Below are 16,294 nucleotides of genomic sequence, written 5' to 3' on the forward strand. Positions count from 1 at the left end.
CCAGTTCAGGGAGGGATTTGCCTCCCAATAAGTACATTTATTAACCTGCGCAAGCGATTCAGTGAAGTCGATGAAATAAATATTGAACATCGGCTAAAAATGAATATTAAGAAAACTGGGTTTTTGGTAATCTGTAAAAAAGCAACCATTTCTCCAAGCTCTGTTAAATTTCCAAAAATGAAAGTATGGGGGATGCTGGAATTAGCACCTTGATAAAACAGTGGGAGCAAGGCCATGCCATACATGTCAAACAGAGATGAAGAAGGAAAGCATAAAATTAGCTTTCAGAATGTGCATTTGATAAAAAAACCACACACTTTCATTCAGATAGTCATACACATGTATAGCCATATCATGCTAAATGTGCTGCATGCTCTTGTATGGCCATCAGTATTTTTGAAAAGAGTTTGTGCCAAGAATTTCAAAGTGGATTGTGTGAAATGGGAAAGGCTCTTGAACCAGGTATGTGCTCCAGACATACCCTGAAAAGTATGTAGTAGTAAGCAGATAAACACAATGTCCTCAATCATCAATTTTATTTAGAAATGCAAACATCACTAATCATGCATACAGGTTGACATTTGACATTTGTTAATTCTCTGTCTTTTCTGTTTGTTGCATAGGAACATTTTCTCAATACATAAATCTATGCGGTACAAAAACATGTTTAAAAAAGTTACAGCAGAGCAAGTAGAGATCAAAATATGACTGTACAACTGCAATACTTTGATGTAGTGATTTCTTTTCAAAAGTCCAAAAAAGTGACCCATGAGAGCAATGAAGTGCTGTCAAGAGAACAGATGAGGGGGAATGGTGACAAAAGCAGTAATCTTTTACCCCAAAATGAAGATCTGTATGTAAACATGCATAAAATTCACATACTTCCATTCATGTACTCACACAGAAAGAATATACGCCTATATCACTTTATATATGAATGCACAAGTAACTATACACAATATCCTAGTTGTAGCTTCAGCAAAAGCAGGACTTGGGAATGGTTTACAGAGGCTGCATTTGCCACACACAGAAACACCTCTATGTTTCACTCAGCCCTTAGCATTTTCTAGCACAGTGAGCAAAGTGTCCAGAAATCGGCCTCTTTTCCTCCCTCCCTGCCCTTCCCTCCATGAATCCTTTGTTCCAGGCTGTGTTAGACCCTCAACAAGAAACACTGCTCTCGGGAAATTAAGAGATCATCAACTGCAGTGTTTGTTAGATCCTCTCTCAACCATCTAGGTGGTGGTGGTGAAAGGAGATCACCAAGCATTGGAGGAGGAAAAGGTACCAATACTGAAAAGGCAATGAGTAAGGCAAGCCCAGGAAACATTCTTCCAGGATGAAACTGAGAACCTATTGGGAGCCCTAATCATATCCTATTGCCTCTTTACGTGGGGCATACCAAAGCTGACAGCACCACACATTTTTGGAGTATTGCTGATGAGGGGCTGTATGATGCTGATGGGGATCTGCCCCAGGTGATGTGGAAAAAGGGCACAGTTACTGAGGGTGCTCTGTGTTTAGAGAAAGAGGAGGACAAGATTCTGGCCTAAATCTAATTGTGGTTCCCACCTGTGGTATGCCCACTGAATCAGAACATTACACAACCCCCTTTTTTAAAAAAATGGTTCTGATGTGATTGGGACTCCTAATTGGATTCAGGCCATTATGTGCAGACAGTTCTGTGTGCTACGCATAGAGCAACCCCAAGTCAGAGAGGAATGCTTTACTTCTCAAGGATTCAGTGACGTTTGTACCCAAAGTTTTTGTCCAGGCCCATCACTCACGGTAATAAATACCCAAAGCTAGTCTAAAGATGTTTCCCCCATCAAGTGAGGGACAAATACGGATGCATTTCCTTATATACTGCACTTGAATACACAGGGGAGGAATCAACACAAGCCTTTTTTCGTGCCTAGCCTACATACCTGTTCCCACTATGCAGGGCACACTTTTATGCTGTTCTCTGCTAAGTAGATACAGCACATTAACATCTCATCCTGCACCATCCTATGAAACAAAACTAGATGTATGCAAGACAGAGCAAGAGTGTCAAAATCTTCCAACCCTGGACTGTGTTACTTCAGGTTAAGTGCTGTAAGATTTTACACTCTCCCACTTAAAACATACACGGCTATATACCTGCATTTCTGAGGCAGGGGAGGATATCTCTAAGAGAAAACTAAGGTGAGGGTCCCCGTTTGTTCTGATAGTAATGTTTAAATATGCCTTTTTGCAAGTGGAAATCATGTTAAATCTGTTGTAGTAAAACCAATCAAGAATTTCATGGCATCTTAAAGACTATTCATTCTAAATAAGCTTTGGTAGATTGACAGCCAGATCTTCATATGCAGAACATGTCACCTCAGTTAACAGACATTTCCATTTAGTAAGACTACATTCCAGGTATCTGAAGAAACAGGCTGCTGTCCACAAATGTTTAAACCATTAAAATGTGGAAACTACCCTAGCCTTTCCCAATTGCAGTCGGAATCGTCTACTCCAGTTCTTTATAACGTGGACCTATAGATAATCTGTATGGGCCCTGCACAAGCCACATACCCTGTCAACTGTCCCTTTTTAATTTTTATTTTGCATTGTGCAAGTTCTAAACAGGAATACGAGAGGATCAGGGAATCTGTGTGCAAACATTGCCTGTTTAATTTAGCAAAGTAAAAGTTGGTGAGAAAGCTAGTTTTAGAGCTTGTTTTCCTTTGACTGCAACATATAAAACTTGTTTTCAGAAGGAAGTGTAACCCTTGTGGCTTCGTTTCTAGAACTCTTTGTCTCTATTGCCTAATACAGGATAGGTTACAATAGCCTAAGGGGATGAGAGACTAGAACTTGGAGTGGGGACTGGACATCTTAGCTTGAAATGCAGGCAGTTGTAGTCCCCAAAAGTAATTTTTCCAAGCTCTGTGGGGGCCTTGGGTGCATGTAGTCTACAACCTGATTGTATAGTTGATACTCTATTTACAAAGCAATTTCAGTGCTTAAAGTAAAGCAATTTAATGCCCCAGTGAAAATCTGCAGAGCTGCATGTTCCGTGAGATGGAGGCAGGAAAGAAGGCTACCTTTTACAGTAAATGTCTATGTAAATTACAAAAGTGTACATTGCCAAACCCCTTTCCCAAGATAACAACAATAAACAGCTATTGAATAATAAACAGCAAAGGCAGAAGTGAGGAGAAACAACATGGGGAGCAGGGGCTAGGGATATGGCTGGGCCATGGCAAATAGAGCTAATCTGTCTCCAATTTCTCTGGTTGGTCTGTCAAGAAACCAACTTTTTATTCAGTTTGGACGCTCAACTCTAATGTTCCCAGAGAGTTTTCTGAGGGACAGATGGCAGTATCTGCTGAGAAGGGATATTTTTTCTGTGTGAGAAAAGGATACCTACAAAAAAAAAATTTGTAGGTATTTTGAACAAGAAGGATTTTGAATAAGCTTTGCTGCATACACCGAGGGGTTAGGGTCTACCACATTCTTGCTCAAAGCAACTTTCAAGAGATTTCTGGGATGGGGGAGACCCAGAAATTCCTTTTGCTTCACTGATCTGTCAGGACATTCAAACCAGTGATCCTCACACCCTCACTAATATTGCCAGGTTGATAATGCCTGAGCCAGGCATCGGCATGCTGTTCTCTGGGTACCCCTGTTGTGCTCTGTAGGGCAACAGCCAGCAACTGACCTACTGAAACAGCCAACCAGGCAGTAGAATTGTTCTCAGCCAGTATATAGACTGCAGGTTGGTAGGTCTTCCCCCAAGCAGAGTCAACTCTTCCTTTCACAGTGCAACAAGGGAGGAGGGTCAAACATTCTCCCTGCCATTTAATTTTAGATCTCTTGGAATGACATCCGATCATGCAGGCTCCACCTAATATCAGCCCACTATTGCAGGATGGATCCTTCCAGAGGATCTTGGCCAGGCCTCCCTGAAACCTGGAGGCACCTCTGATTGCCAGCTTTTCTTTTTGTGTAGACAGCCTCGAACAGAGGGTTTTCCAAGTCACTGGTACAATAAGGGAGCAGAGACCAGATCTTCCAGAACACAGGCAGAAAGTAGCTGAGAGCAGTTGAAGGGGTTAACCTCACCTGGCCTCACTTGTGCTCTTTACTCTAAGAGCTCTTGGCTTTGCGCAGCAAAGGATAATGCATGAAAATGAACAGGATTTGTAGGTATCCTGGAAAAAGCAATAAGAGCAGAGCAACCTCTTATTGACATTGTGCTGACTGAATGAAGAGGTGAGCACATCCTGTGAGTCCCCATGTTCTAGGGCAGCTCCAATGGGCCAACTCAGACCACAAGATTTTGCACATGCACACATAGCAAAAAGAAAGAAAGAAAGAAAGAAAGAAAGAAAGAAAGAAGAAGAAGAAGAAGAAGAAGAAGAAGAAGAAGAAGAAGAAGAAGAAGAAGAAGAAGAAGAAGAAGAAGAAGAAGAAGAAGAAGAAGAAGAAGAAGAAGAAGAAGACCCTGGAGAGTAATGCTTTTTCAGTTTGTTTACACAGGAGGGCTTGATATATTTATAAATAATTGCTACACAGAATGAAACAGTCTGATGTATAAAAGAGCAGAGGGGGAGACACAGAAAAAACTGCTGCAGCCTCGATGTCTTGCAAATGTGACAATTTTTTCAACTAAAATGTTTAGAACAGAATTTTCATCAGATTGGATTCAGTTTCTCCCGATAATCTTTAGTCAAACAAGTTCCAGCAAGGCTGTAATGAGGTTCTCTGTCCTCTCTGTCACTAGACACAAGACTGTAGTTAGCAAAACCCTGAGTGTTTTGAATATATTGCATACTATTGCTAATGAAATCATAAAGAACAGACTTTTTTCTTCTTCAAAACTTTGAGGCACACTGGAAGTATTATCATCCTTCCTCCAAATCCTAAACTAATAATATCTAAAATAAACAGCAAGATAATGACTTCCCTTTTGTATCTTGGTCACAATCCTAAACCCTTCTGTACTTGTATATTACACTGAGATCAATGAATGGGAGTAGATTTGAGAGGAAGTCCTTCCTTATCCCTTGCTGTTAGTCATCCTGATGGAGGGTCCCATGGGTTGGTGGTAGGGAACCTGTTTTTGCACAGGCGAAAGGGGACTGGATTCAGGTAGCAATGTCCTGGGAGAGCCATGGAAAGTCAGGAGAGACCATCGGATGGACCTGTGGTCTCTATAAGTCCAAGGAAACTTCATGTGAGTGGTCCAACCCCAGTCAGTCATGCAAGGACAGGAATCACCACCATGTTCAATTATTGTGAATGTTTGCCCTTATTAGCTCTTCGGTGTAATTTCTTGGACCAGCGGCTAATTCGTTATGCACGCCTTGAAGCAACTGCATTGCTGCTGCTGGTGTGCTTGGGACAGCCCTCATTTAGAGCTAAGGTTCTAATGCCGTCTTCATTGCAGCCTCATACTGCTCATGAAAGGGAAGAAAAATCTAGTTCCCACGGAGAGACCACAGTGTTTCTTGAGTAATTTCATAACACAAGGTAACACGGTTGTTCAGAATAGATTTTACACCTCCTTTATAAACACCCATTCCTATCTAATTGTATATCAATTCCTATTGCTAATTATATTCCTAGTGAGAAGAATGAATGCATTTTTAATGCAATTAGTACTCCTTCTAGATGTACTGGATGCTTTTCGCTGCAAACAATTGGTGCCTGCGGAAAGAATCTAGAATGTGAACTTCTCTGAGTAGCTCACCCTGCAAATCTCCTTGGATTCTGCCATGGATAAGCAATGCCCTGTTTTTTCCTCAAATGTAAAGAGGTGTGGGAAATAACTGTCAGAAAATTGGTCTGTTGTTTCTGTGAACCCACACTGAAAAGCCTAACCTAGCTGAAAGGTGAAGTCTGAAACCAATGCCCATAAAATACTGAAATAACTAGATTTTGACCTGTTTTTTTATAGAGTAGGTGGCAGTACAGTGGAGTGAGTGTCAAACACTTAAGAACTGAAGTGTATGTACCTAGGAACTGCTTTTTAATTACAAATATATTGTTTTCCTTTGACATTTCATATACAGCACATATTTGCTTTTCTGTGCTTCTTTCTTAAATGATCTGGCAAAACGGAATTATTGCAAGAAGGAAGACTGTAGTTAAGACACCTTTGGAATGTAGAGAGGATTCTACCTGTTGTAAACAGCATTTTGGGGTTTATGGAGTTTGTTTTACAGTGCTACAGTCAACTGCCTTCATATTTACAGTAATAAAAAAATGTAGAACATGATACAAAGAAAAGCACCTGAAAAGTACATCATCAGAACCACCCAAGCCAACACTAATTAATTCTCCCCCTCTCTCAAACTCCCAACATTCACGTTGGCTCCTTCCCACTCCATGCACCCCCACACAATTTAGAAAACTGTCTAAAGCCATTTCTTGTTAAAGCATAGACCCACTGGTTATGATTACTACAGCCACTGGCCTGGGATGCAGGCACGCCTTAAAATATGCTCTGGTCAGTTCACTGGAACTCAGAGTTTATTTGAAAGACGCCTCAGTACCAGTATTGCATGCGGAAGGTTACTTATGGACAAAAATCTCACTTCTTAGGTCAAGCGGTTCCTTTTTGAAATGGTCACAGCAACTCCTTGCTCGCAGATAGCCACTGCAAGATACAGATAGAGTTGTCAGGTCCCAGTGTGGATAAAGGAGATGCTAGCTGACCACCAAAACTGTGCTAGCCAAGGAAACAGGAAGCATTGTCTGGGAACCACTGACACACTTAGTGGGGGAAAGGAGGACATTCTCCTATTTATGTCCAGTCAGACAGTACACAAGGCTGAGGGCGAGGGAGAAGATCAAAGTACTGTCCAGCTAAAATACCAGGTTTGTAACACTTTCTAGATGCAGGTTTTATGGGGGTTTTAGTTGTGATTTTGTTTCATACTTACTGTCCATATGCTCTAGCTATATGGAATAAAGTATGGATGTGTTCTGCTTTCAAGCGGTGTATTCTACTAGGAACTGGAAGTCCCCAAAGCATACAAGTACCTTGAGAATGTTTTGACGAAGCTGGATATGCAGTTCCTCTAAGTTTTAAAAAACAACAACAGTACAAGTGTAATAGACAGGCAGTGCAGCGGCTGAAAGATGCGGGGAAACAACCTCTAAGAAGCTCTCCTGCACAAACCGTCCAGTAGGTCAACTCCAGGACAGCAAATCCCTGGAGCCCTGCAAATGAAAAGGTACAATTCTCCCAACTTTTATACTCTCCACATGTGTTGGTCTACCATTCCTATTTCCCTCCGGCAGCACTGGGCATGCTTTTTGGTGGTTGGGAATGATATAGGTTGTAGTCCAAAATATGTGGAGAGTGCCCCATTGATAACAGTGGCTGTGATGCCTTGAAACTTCACCTCTACCGTTTTGTACTTAAATGGTTCCCCTATGGAAATGCATTTTCCTCTCTTCTGGGAAGGGGGAATGATAAAGGCATCTAGTTCATTATTGTTGTTTTCATCTCCCCCTCCCTCCCACCCACCCCCATTTTTTTAAAAAAAAGTATCAAAATCTGTACAAAAACTTTTTGCAACAGGAAGCTGGTGGTGACAGAATCATCTCAGTATGAAGCGACACGAAGGGGGGAAAAACAATAAAAGCAACTCAATGAACTAGTGAAGGACACACCATATACGGTCCTGTTTCCCCAACCGTGAAACCAAAGTATCTGAGCACAAAGTCCAACCTTGGTTTCCTTCTCGATGCGGCTCTGAGTGCAAACGTGTTTACCGAGTGAAGCTGCAGGAGGGTGTGTCTTCATGGTACTCACTGTGTTACATAAATACATATCCCTGAGAAAGATGAGAAGAGGTGGCAGAAAAATGAATTCCGACCCGGTGGAATCAGCTGCCCAGGCATTCCTGTTTTGCAATCTCTTTCTACAAAAGTCAATTTGAGACCTGAGCAGAAGTCTTTTAAAAAATAGATAGACAGATATATCTCGAAATTACTAAGAAAAACATCATCTTAAGGCTTTGAGGAACAACAACAGAAAATCTTGATCAAGAATAAATTGCTGGCCATTCAATGTGAGTACATTGTAGGAGCTTAGTTCAGCTGTGCCAAAACATTTTCTGCTGTCCAGATACAGGGAGACAAAGGGCTACATAGTTTTTTTGTTTTCCTTAAAAAAAATTTTTTTAAAAAAAGCAAAGTGTGCAATGCAAAAAACTCCAAATTACAGATACAGGTATACATTGATGGGAGCAAAGTGCTGGCCTCCAGTGCAGGCAGATTTAAGGGGAGCTGGCAGGGCTGATAGTGGGACTAGATGCATCTGAACGGCTGTAGTCACTCACAGAACCCGTCCTGGAGCTGCTTCCACTCCTCCGCTTGAGCATGCTTGGGTGGAAATTGGTGTGCCGTCGAGCATGCTTCGTCAGATGGTCACTGCGCATGAAGCGCTTCTCGCACAGTGGGCAGCCAAACTTTTTCTCCCCCGTGTGAGTGCGGTAGTGGCGCGCCAGCTCATCCGAACGGGCAAACTTCTTGTTGCATTCTTCCCAGCGGCATTCAAAAGGCCTCTCACCTATGGAGAGAAAAGTAGTGGGTGAGACAATCTCATTCACTTCATCATTTTTTTTAAAAAAAAATACTTTATCATTTATTTTATCTTTTTTTTAAAAAAAATCATAGTTTATCAAACTTGAGGGAACTTCTGAACTATGCTTTTATTGTGGCCTTGTGGGGGATCCAGGCACCATTTTTCCATTCAAAACTCTCTCTCTCTCTCTCTCTCTCTTGAAACACTCTACTCTTCGTTTCTTCTGTCCATGAACTGTAAAAGACAGAAGAGGTGTGCTGCTTTTTGATTGTGAGTCAAAGTGTCCTCAGTGTTGCACAGAAATCATAAGCAGTAAGCAATCAGTGCAACCCTCCCAAAAAAAGTTAATCTGAATGGTTTTGGTGGCAAAAGTCTTTTTTTGTTGTTGTTGTTGGTTTGTTTTAACTTGGTTGTGTAATCCAGTGGTTCCCAGCCTTGGGTAACCTGGGTGTTCTCGGACTGTGATTCATGAAGCCTTCACCACCAGCTGTGCTGGCAAAGGTCTCTGGGAATTTCAGTCCAAGAACTCTTGGGTTACTCAAGGTTGGCAACTTCATAGTAGGGTGTTCTACTGGTTAATGAGTTGATGATTAGAACAAAGAGAGCACATGCTATTTGAATTTAAACTACATAGGCACTTGTTTTGTGTTACTTTCAGTTTTTAAATCATATGCTCCTCCACATCTCTGCTTCCAAGCCTGTGACAATCTAAAATATCTCCCTTGCTTTCCCTCATGTCCCATTGTTTCACTATTTAATTTCTTAGCCGAACTGCCTGTTTCTATGGAGCTTCTCATTGCAGAGAAGGACAAATAATAAACACAATTTGTGCATTGGACTTATGGCAGGTTTCATGGGTTTTGACATAGAGATGAATGAGGAGGTATGATAAGGTTGTTGGCCCCTTTCTGTCCCTCAAGTTGTATCCGACGTGCCCTTTTTAAATTAATATATCAGGCACCAGACCGTTTCCATCAAATCAGATCTTGGAAACTGGAGAAACAGTGCCAAGTCTTAATAATGCCAAATGAATTCAAATTCATCAAGTCACTGCTACCAGTAAGGCAGCAAGATAAAAATAAATAAATGGAATATTAATGAGGCCAGCTTGGCTGCTCTTGCTTAGCCATACAGCTCCCACTTCCTCCTTCCATCTGTCAAGTCAATGCAAACTGTAGCATCCAGTGAGGATACATGAATCAAGTATTTGTTCCAAGGAGGAACAGCTCCTAAGGACCAGGTATTCCTTTCATATGCTCTGTTTCCATCTCTGGATCAAAACCTATAGCCAGATCTTTCTGCTTCGTGGTAATCAGTTGCAATATGTAGCAATACCTGTTTATGTTGGCAAAGAAGCATTTCCAGTTTAGTTTTGACAGCAAAAAGAAAAAAAAATGTATTCGAAACAGTCAGTCAAAGAGCCAGAATAGGGCTCTTGGATTTAATACATTTATTAAGATGGGCTCAAGTGTCAAAAAGTGAGAAGCAAGCTTTCTGCCTCCTAAAACCTTTCTTTAAGCTGACTGTTAAAAGAAAGCAATGAGGGTAGGGAGAAATGACCTAAGTGTGATGAAGAGCAAAGCAGGGTCGCACTGGTTGATCAGTTTGTTCCTAATGGAAAGCACTGTTATAATATTGGTTCGGTTTTTTAAAAAAAAAATAGACTATTTTGGCTATATAGGATTTTCATTTATAACGTGAAAGGACAGAAATGCATCCTCCGTCGCCCTTCCCAAGATTCAGGTGAAATCGCCTGTATTAAAGAAGGCAGTCAAAGCCTTTGAAAGTTAATTTCAGGTGGTTGGTAGGTCCTACTGCCTTCCTTTTACTTTTTTGTGTCTGATGTGCATATGTAGAATAGTAAGACTATACTTCCACCTTTCCATTCATTCAAGCATCTAAGTGGGAAAAGTTAAGGGAAAGCTGGGCTTTTTCTCCCAGCTGGAAAACTGCTCATGGGAACTTCTAATCATTTTATAAACTGTGCTAAGAACTAGATTTGCATGTGTTTTTACAGCAGCAACCATGAGGAATTGCCCCTGACTCTCCCAATGGCAGGTGTCAGATTTCTTACCTCTTCCCTGAGTCATTTGCTCTTCCCTGCCTATTTGCCCTCAGTTGTCCTTCTCTCAATCTGGGAAATGAATGTCACACCCCACCTGCTGTCTCTGCCCCGACCATCTGCTGGTTCCTGGAGTTGACATTTGACTTTGTCCTCAGTTCTAGTGCATCATCTCCCAACATAGGGTGTAGACGGTTACTGACTCTCAGCTGCTGTATTTTTCATAGAGAAACTTGGGGCTGGTAGGTATCTTAACCATATGACAGAAGACTCATGCTGTAGTGAATCATGCTATGTGGATTAGATGTTTGTATTGCAGACCACCAGAGTGAGAGAGAGAGAGAACTTTGACATTAGTTCAAGTAAAGCTTGGAAAAGTTACTTCTTGGATTCACAGGACACATAATTTGCCAGCTAGGAGGTCAGATAAACTTATGAGTTGTAGTCCAAAAAAGTAACTTTTCAAACCTCTGAGTGCTTATTATGAACAAGCACTTCTGCTTTAGAAAGTGTTGAGTGTTGTATTTCCAGGAACCAGGAAGAATGACTGATGCAACATGCAGAGTATGGAAATTGTACTTTTGGGGAGTCCCAGAATTCCACAGGCAACATGGCTTGTCATCAAGGTGGCTGGGGCATTTTCACGTGCCCTGCCACATGGTACCACCTATATGGAAACTCCCACCATCTTTGTCTCTCACATTGGATTTGAAGGGTGGGGATGCAGTTTTCACAGCAGGTGAGATTCTACATAGTACTCTGTTATGGCAGGAAAGAGAGCAGTTGAGAGAAGCAGAGATTATAAGAACTGATTGCCTCATATTAATTAGGGAACTAGCAGTGTGGCAAAGGTTTCTTGCATCAGACTGAATGATGCAGAAGTTTTCTGTAACAAAACAGCTGTTCCTGTCTGTTGCAAAGCAATGTGTAAAGGACTTGTGAAGGCTGAAGATAAAATTGTGCCATACTGTACTTCGTTGGAAACCATCAGAATGGAATCATGGAATCACCTATTACTGGAAATGTGTATTTTTTTGCTCTTATGATGTGTTCCCTCTAGGCATGCAATTCCTTCAAAGCTGTGTAGCTGATCAATCACACTTGCAAATAAAACCATTTTTTAAATTTCCCAATTATTAGTCACAAAACAAAAGAAGCTAACTGGCAACATATGGAATGAAACAAGCATTTGCTCAGAGAAAATTATGCATTTTCCTTCTTAAGGGAGCTCAGTTTCTAATGATGTACTAATTAGATCAACTAGTCTGAGCCTCTGTTCTCGCCATTGGATCATAATTTTCACTTCTGGAAGTAGGCATTTCTAAAAGCAGGTTTTGCACCTGCATAAACACCCATCAGACACCGCAAACTTACAAGGACCCATAGAAAATGAACACAAAGCTCCCTGCTTGCATCCTGTCTCAGTGGCAGTTTCTCCATAGGAATCAGTAGTTCCTGTCTTCTGTTCAGAGACAATGAATTTAGAAGTCTTTCTTAGTTCAGAATAAACTTCTTTCTATTCCTGTTACCTCATCAAACCTGTGCTGCAATCATTGGACGACTGTGGCCTTCGGCTAGGTGTTTTGCATTGGCCACAGAAGAAGGAACACAATGTGCTAGATTATCTTAAGAACAAGTACATACAGGAGATTTTCAAGATTATTTCCAAGGAGGTGACTGAATGTTACGTAACCCAAGACAAAAAAAAAAAAGGATGAGTTTGAACCAAAATAAATTGTTTTAATGCTGTTTGGGCTATTTGTTTTATGTATGGAAACCTCTGTAAACTCCTACACAGTCACCTCATTAAGATATCCCTGATCTCTTGAAGGCTATGTCAGTGGAACACAAACTCCAGCAGGTTCTAAGGAGGGCTTTGAGTACAGCTCTAGTGTTAGTCTGCATGTCTGCCACCCAAGGACCTGCCAGGTATATGCAGAGGCTCCTTACCAGAAGATTGGCCACCAGCTGAAAAAATGGCTACAGCGGCTTATAAAGCAACAGTGATGTGAAATCAGTGGAAACCTGGACTATGCTCATGGAGGAAACCAGGCATCTTTGAGATATTCCAAGTATTTGAACCCAGTACTCCCTGTCCTTCCAGAATTTCTGTAGCACGCTGTCCCTGACATTGTCTGTCATCTTGGTCCTTGGTCACATACGCTTAGTCCTTTTTACACAACCTGTTTTTTTTTCCTTCCATCAGTGCATCTATCCACTTTCCAATTGCATCATCTTCTCCTAATGATACATAGTGTGTTCAGCTACATGCTGGTCCCTCACTCTTCTCAATTTGGAGTAGGAGAGACAGACAAAACAAAGCCCCCATCCATGAAGACTATTGCACGAAGCACCTACTGCACAGGAGTTATGCTGGGATGAGGGGAGAGGCAGATCCTCCACCATGTGAATCAGGGGACCGGCCCACTAACTTTATAAACCAGGCTTGTTTATTCTGTGTCATGACCACATAAAAGAGCAGCAGAATATTCTTTCTCCAGAGGAAAAGAGCGGTTGGGCTCTTTCCAAGACAGACTGAGCATACATGATTCTTTGGGGTGGAACTGTGGTTGTTGCCTGACTGATCAAACCAGAAGTGTATTTTTAAACAAAGCATCCTTAAATAACACTTGGTTGAGTTTTGAGAAAATATTTCCACTTCCACTGTTTTTATACAGGCACTTCAAACTGACCAAAAAGCCATACCTCGAACCATCCTCAAGGCAACAGACCCATTAAAGCTGTTGCTTTGACTACATAAAAGGTGCTTTTTCCGCAGAATGCAGAAGAGAAATCAAACAAGACCTCTCCATCCCCTCTTTCTTCAAACTGAAAGCAGTGCTATATTTAGCTCTGCAATTTATTTATTCCCCTTAACATTTTCATTTCGTTTGGTGTTTCCTCCTCCAACCCCTATACAGTTATAAAAACTCAGTCTTCAGTGCATACAAATGCCAAACTATGTGTCACTGTAGTCCGATCTTAGTGTTGGCAATAATATTATTTAACTAGAAGATTTGTGCCACCCCGAAGCTGGAAAGATGGCTCGGAATAGATCTTCTACCTTTTTTTTTCCCCATGAAAACTATAAAAATGAAGCCTCATTCATTCCGCCCCCCACCCCACCGCTTTAGCCTGGATTATTCATTTTCTCTAGTGCTTCTGGCTTCTTCTTTCTCTACTCTCCGCAAATATTAATGAAAAGAAGTCATCTTGACATCAGGGTGCTTCCAAAAGAATATTGGATGGTTCCATATTGGAAGACTCCTGACATTTAATTTTCCGGAGCCAGATAAACTGAACTCAACATGTTTAACCTGAATTAACCAAGACAGACAGGTTCTCCCTGGAAACTCCAAGCCATGGCAAAGCAAATACCCTTCTCCTTCTGAAACTTGGGAAGTGCTCCAAACTGATGCTACTACAGTTTCCAACCTGTTCTTCTTTTCTCCCCCACCCCCCATCCCGCAAGTCTTTTTGCCCACTTATTTATGCATAAAGCAAACTTTGAACCTCTGGAAAGAGCAATATTAGGAGCTGAGAAAAAAAGAAAGAACTTTTTTTCCCCCAAGGGAAATTAAGACTTATAAAAGTTTCAAGAAATATCTTAGCAATGAAACATCTAGTCCTCATGAAAAACAGGGAACCAGTCATTTTAGAAAATGTGCTATCTTTGATTTTAAAAAATATATATCCGATGGCCTTGTGAATAATTCAGTCAGGTCCAGATTATACTGGTAAAAGAGCTGGTATTTGAATCGTGTTTAGCTGCAATTGCATTGATGTTTAAAGGGTTGATAGGTACACGATGCACAGTGGATTTCCCCCCGCCCCATGCCTTGGACTCATGTTATTCTGTTTGGAAGCGGTTGATTTAACTTCTTTCTCAGTCTCTATGGGAGGAAAGAAGTTAATCTTCCTGATAATATAAATCTGAGAGAGTCAGAGAAGGCGAGGTACAAAAAACTCAGTAGAAAACAAAAGTGGCCAGAAGAGAAATGGCAGAGAAATCTGAAGAAAGTAAACACCTGTTTAACATTGGTTGAGATTCTAAGATGCTGAATTTTTCTAATGTTTCTTCTGGCAACCCTGTGCAGGGACGTACACTGGTAGGATCAATTGTACATCTTATACTCCCTTTTTTATTATATTAAGGCATTAACCGTGCACTTGTCTCTTAACTGCAATCCAACCCAACTTTCTCCTTCCATGTGTCACTCTCTCTATGAAAAGCTCCACTGTCAGCTTCTTTAAGAGCCTTGCCTGAGAGCGAAACATTAAGACTTAATGAAGTTACTAATTCATTTCTGAAGCCTGATTTCTGTAATCTACTTCTAGCACTGCACACATGTTGAACTCCCATTTGTAGAGGACACTGCTCATAGTTTTTGAAGACCTTTTTGTGGTATCTCACAAGACTCGTGTGTGTGTGTGTGTGTGTGTGTGTGTGTGTGTGTGAGCGCGCACACACGTGTGTGCGTGTGTGTGCGTGCGCGCGCACAAACACACACACAAACACACACACACCAGAAGAAAATCCTACCAAACTGAGCACATCTGCAAGGAACCTCCTGGCTGGGGTACCAAAAAACACACATTTTCCATTACTCTTGAATGTCCTAATGCACAATCCATGCACTTGAAATGAACGACTGTGCTGTGGAACTTCCATTAATTGTATTAGAGCTAGCAGAAGACAATTTCCCAGTAGATTGTGCTCCGAGGTGTTTTTTTCCCCAAGAATGTCCTAATGCACAAGAATTGAATTCTACATAAACTACCCTAATCCACATTGTCGGCACAAGTATATTATTCACAACTTAATCATCCACCTGATTTTACTCTTCTTGACTATTCCAATATAATTCTTGGCTCGGAAAAAAGAATCAAAATATGTTTTTAAAGCATCTATTGAAATGCATATTTAAATACACATTTAAAGATGAAATTTTTGACAGTTTTTTAAAAAGTCAGATTAATGCAGAAAGAAGGAAAGCAACTTGAAGAAGAAATGTGTACCATCTATTTATGTGTGTTGAAAATATTGATTTCTCCATCTCGGGGACACACAGGAACTGGTCCATCTCTACTACAGCTTGTCAGGCCTTGGACTTTGGCCTGGCTCTGCCATATTCTGAAACCTTGTTAAACTCAGCTTTCAGATTCTGAAGACTTGGTTATTGCTATTGATTATTTGCCTCGAGATCATCATCTCACAAAGTACCATGAAGCAGAGCAGGAATGAACAGTGTGCTGATTGATATTCACAGAGATGTTTGCCATGACGCTAGAAACATCTAGAGTGTTTCCATCAAGTAAAACAATCCAGGTTACACATAGCGAACTGGAATACTATATGGGAAAATGAGAGACACCTGATGATCATCATGATAATAATAATTTAATTACATGCCATCAAGTTAGTTTCAATTTACAGGAATCCTTTCCAGGATTTCTAGGTATAGAAGTGATTTTCCATTCCTTTCTTCTAAGGATGCTCTACCCACTATTGTGTTGTTTATACAACAATGTGCAGTATTTCATCTAGACCCCAAGTAGGCTGCCTATCGGGAATAGAAAAACAACATCTATACACATATTTCCTAAACAAATGAATACTTGCCATATAGCGGCCTACCCCCCTTTTAGAAAGGACAGGC

General features: G+C 41.0%; 1 protein-coding gene across 1 annotated transcript in view; it reads right to left on the bottom strand.

Moving 5' to 3' along the window:
- Positions 1–519: 519 nt before the first annotated feature.
- The window catches only part of KLF13 (KLF transcription factor 13), a 35,200-nt gene continuing 19,425 nt past the window's right edge, over positions 520–16,294 (bottom strand). Inside the window, exon 2 of the mRNA XM_020784741.3 lies at positions 520–8,557. Within this exon, the coding sequence (XP_020640400.3) occupies positions 8,265–8,557 (293 nt within the window). The 3' untranslated portion in view covers positions 520–8,264. The remainder of the gene's footprint in view (positions 8,558–16,294) is intronic.

This window comes from Pogona vitticeps, chromosome 12 (assembly GCF_051106095.1).
Source record: "Pogona vitticeps strain Pit_001003342236 chromosome 12, PviZW2.1, whole genome shotgun sequence".
Lineage (NCBI taxonomy): Eukaryota > Metazoa > Chordata > Lepidosauria > Squamata > Agamidae > Pogona > Pogona vitticeps.